Source organism: Triticum aestivum, unplaced genomic scaffold (genome assembly GCF_018294505.1).
Source record: "Triticum aestivum cultivar Chinese Spring unplaced genomic scaffold, IWGSC CS RefSeq v2.1 scaffold102899, whole genome shotgun sequence".
NCBI classification, from domain to species: domain Eukaryota; kingdom Viridiplantae; phylum Streptophyta; class Magnoliopsida; order Poales; family Poaceae; genus Triticum; species Triticum aestivum.
Window position 1 is genome coordinate 1 of NW_025241472.1, and position 3,325 is coordinate 3,325.

At 44.2% G+C, this 3,325-nt stretch overlaps 1 protein-coding gene across 7 annotated transcripts; it reads left to right on the forward strand.

Moving 5' to 3' along the window:
- The first annotated feature begins 7 nt into the window (after window positions 1-7).
- LOC123176861 (uncharacterized) lies at window positions 8-2,765 on the forward strand. 7 transcript variants are annotated; one of them, XM_044590896.1, is made up of 4 exons: window positions 8-1,660; window positions 1,733-1,813; window positions 1,886-1,972; window positions 2,061-2,765. In XM_044590896.1, exons 3-4 carry the CDS (start codon window positions 1,946-1,948, stop codon window positions 2,643-2,645), a joined length of 612 nt encoding a protein of 203 aa, XP_044446831.1. In that variant the 5' UTR covers window positions 8-1,660; window positions 1,733-1,813; window positions 1,886-1,945; the 3' UTR covers window positions 2,646-2,765. The 7 variants fall into 7 exon arrangements, with proteins under 7 accessions (XP_044446831.1, XP_044446833.1, XP_044446834.1 ...); XM_044590898.1 differs by having other exon boundaries at window positions 8-385; window positions 1,525-1,660; window positions 1,733-1,972; XM_044590899.1 differs by lacking the exon at window positions 1,733-1,813 and having other exon boundaries at window positions 8-385; window positions 1,525-1,660.
- Window positions 2,766-3,325: the final 560 nt, after the last annotated feature.

Sequence of the window (3,325 nt, forward strand, 5' to 3'; positions counted from 1 at the left end):
AGTTTTTCTTGGTGGGCGCGGTTTTGGAACAGCCATGTCTTCTCTAATTTTGACAGTGCTTGAGTTTAGAGTATGGTTATACTTTTGCTTAGGGTAAGTTAACACGTCTCTTTCTACAATTTTTAAATGCTTCTTATCACGAAGGGAATTATGTTTGTATGGATAGTGAATTTTGCAAAGGCTTTTGTACTTGTTGTTTTTATGTCTAACTACCAACTGTTTATTCTTAAATAAAAACAGCAGGGTAATTGCTTTTCTTACTGGTGCTCCTGATTATGAAGATGGTCAACTAGACACTAAGAGATATGGTGAGTAATATGCTAGCAAAGGGGAAGATGTTGACCTCATGTTGCTCCCTGAGCAGATACCTTCCTATAGAGATCCGGTAAGCTTGTGCTTCTTTTGCAGTAAAAAAAATTCTATCCATTAGTGAAATTTTGAAACAGGCCACTATGGTGCTGTTGTTGTTCAAGCAGGAGTATGTGTACACATATTTGCAGGCGAATGCTATCCTGAGATTGACTTACAGTTAATTGCTATCCTTAGATTGACCGAACTTCAGTACATTACTTCTGTTCTGACTTGAAGATGTCCTCGAATGCCAAATTGCTCTCAAACTTTGAACCCCTTTCATTTTCTTCCATGTAAAGTTTTTTTTTAAATGGCAGTGGATGTTGAGTAATCTATGCTAGCAATGTGATGTTAGAAAAGGCGTATTTCTAGACCTGCTTGTAAATTACTCCACACAAACAAGTGCATTTTTCTAGACCTGCTTGTAAATTACTCCACACAAACAAGCAAATTCAATAGACATTTTTACAAGAATTCAGTAGATTTCTTCCCATGGTTGCTATTTGTTTCTCTTGACCCCTGGTAATTACTCTTGGCCCCTGGTACTCCAAGAAGACTATGCAGTTATCCTAGACTATTGCAATCATCCTTTCAGGTAGCAATAGCCTTTTTTGATTTAAAAGCCTGGCTACCATGGTCCTTGGGTATATTTCATTCTGTGTGCTAACTAGAGAAGACATGGCATGCATGCATGCACATAGGCTGTACTTGTTGAACAGGGGATTTTTTACCTGGAAATATTGGTTTACTCTAATCCACCCAAACTCAGTCTTCATTTTACTGAATTTAGATTAGATGTTGACTTGTTTCTACCGGGAGAAGATGTTGGTTTATTCTTTATTTTGATTGTTGTGGTTGCTCGACAAGTTGCCTCTCAGATTATTGCTCTCAGTGCAAACTGGAGTAGATTAATTAATTTGGAGTGTGTGGTCTGTGGTGGGCTCAACTCTTCCTCCTGATGTTGTAAAAAAATCTTGTTCCACTGGATGGATGGAGCCTCTTTTTTCATCTGAAAGACACCCCACATTTCTGAAGATAGATACACCTACAGTTTCAGCAGTGAAGTAGTACCACACTCTGATCTGATCTGTTTCCAATTGTAATAAAAGTTGGTTATTTACTTATCAGCTGAGTACAAGTAGTGGAGATTGACTAGTTGTTTCCTTGTGCAAGGTTCACAGCAAAAAACTGGTATTGAATTCGCCGCCGGCTCCGAGACCTCGACCGGACGGACGAAAGGCGGATTGAAATCATTGCTATGGCGCCGTATATTATATGCAGTCCCACGTTTTCCCCTTCCTTTATTTAGGTGAGCATCATCACAAAACATGCATCGTCAGACAGGTGTAGGTTGACTGAATATTGACTGAATATTGGGCAGGTGATATTGATCTGAGCAGGATTTGTTTTTATCTCTGAATTTGTATGATATGTGAACCCCAAAACATGCATCGTCAGACAGGTGTAGGTCGATGCCCCTCCATTTTTCACATCACAGACTAGACTAGGTGATCAATTTCTTTTTAAATGCTAGGAAAAGGGGAGGTGTTCACCATTCTATAGAGAGCAGAAAGATTGATGGCTAGGGAAACTCATGGAGAAAAGAAGACAAAGTTCTTCAGTTAACATTGACTGACTGAATATCTACTGATTTTTTCAGTTAACTCATGGAGCAAATCCTTACAGTACCTTCTCCCTGATGAATGTAGCTCTGGCGGCAGCACGGGCAGACGAGCAGCAGTAGTACGGGTAGACGAGCAGCAGCAGTACAGGCAAAGGAGCTCCACCGGCGGCAGGGGACAAGCAGCCGCACGGGCGCGCGGGCAGGGGAGAAGGAGCAGCACGAGCTTGCGCGGGAGATTGAGGAAGACGCGCGGGAGATTGAGGATCACACGCGCGAGCTCCCGGTCCACTGGATCATGGAGGCAGGCTCCGGCGACGCCGGTAGGGGATCGCGGCGGCGCACGCGTGGGAGCTCCAGCAGGATGCGCGGGAGCGCGATGGATGACGCACGCGAGCTTGAGGAGGATGCACGGGGGTTCCAGGAGGGACGCGCACGGCAGGAGATTCCGGCGAAGCCCACAGGCAGCGGGAGGGGACCGCCGGCGCAGGTCTGGGCTGCGGCAGCAGAGGAGGTAATTGGCGACGACGGCGAGAGCAGGTACTTGGCTACGGCGGAGGAGCTCAGCTGGGCTCGCCGGCCCCTGGCGAATCACGCAGCTGGGTGGCGCCGGCCCCTGGCGACGCGCAGGCGACGGGCGGAGGAAGAAGACGGGGCGGAGGGGCTTGTTTGAAACACTTTTCAAACCACGAGGGGTTTTTTGTAAAATTATCAGTGAACTACGCCCGCGACATGTTTTTCGGGACGGAGGGAGTACAAGTTAATATTTTGAATACATGGTCAACATTTTTTATTTACACATTTAACAATTTTCAAATACAATTTTATCACTGTCTGAGCACTTGTTCAACATTTTCTTCAAATGCTTGGATTGACATCTTTATATACATGGTCTAAACATTTTTTCTATACACATTAGACATCTTTTAAATGTTTGATTAACATGTTTTGAAATGTTTGTAGAGTATTTTTTGTAATATAGAATATCTAGAAATATAAATAATGTAAACAGAAACAAAAAAAACGTAAAAAATGAGAATATGGCATGTGGCCTGTGAGTAGCGGTGCGATGGGCCGGCCCAATATGGAGCTTGCCTTCAGCGAGACTTCCTCTCATCTCGCTGTAGGCGAGACATATCAGCGTGCAGGATTCACCTCATGCCTTGTATGTATATGACTTGGACTCGTACATTGATGGGTTGCTTATACGAGGGCCTCATCTATTCCGCATTCCTCCTATGAACAGATATTAGTCCAAATCAAACCCAACAAGGCAACAACAGAGATGAGGAGAAATCGATCGGCATGGTTTCGACAACAAGGAGAGTACATTTCCCTCGTACTTGGGAAACA

Excerpts from the sequence above, each read along its gene's own strand:
- LOC123176861 (XM_044590893.1), top strand. The coding sequence starts at position 1,946 with ATGGAGAAAAGAAGACAAAGTTCTTCA. Across the intron at positions 1,973-2,060 it reads AAAGAAGACAAAGTTCTTCA|CTCTGGCGGCAGCACGGGCA; the intron begins GTTAACATTGAC and ends TGATGAATGTAG.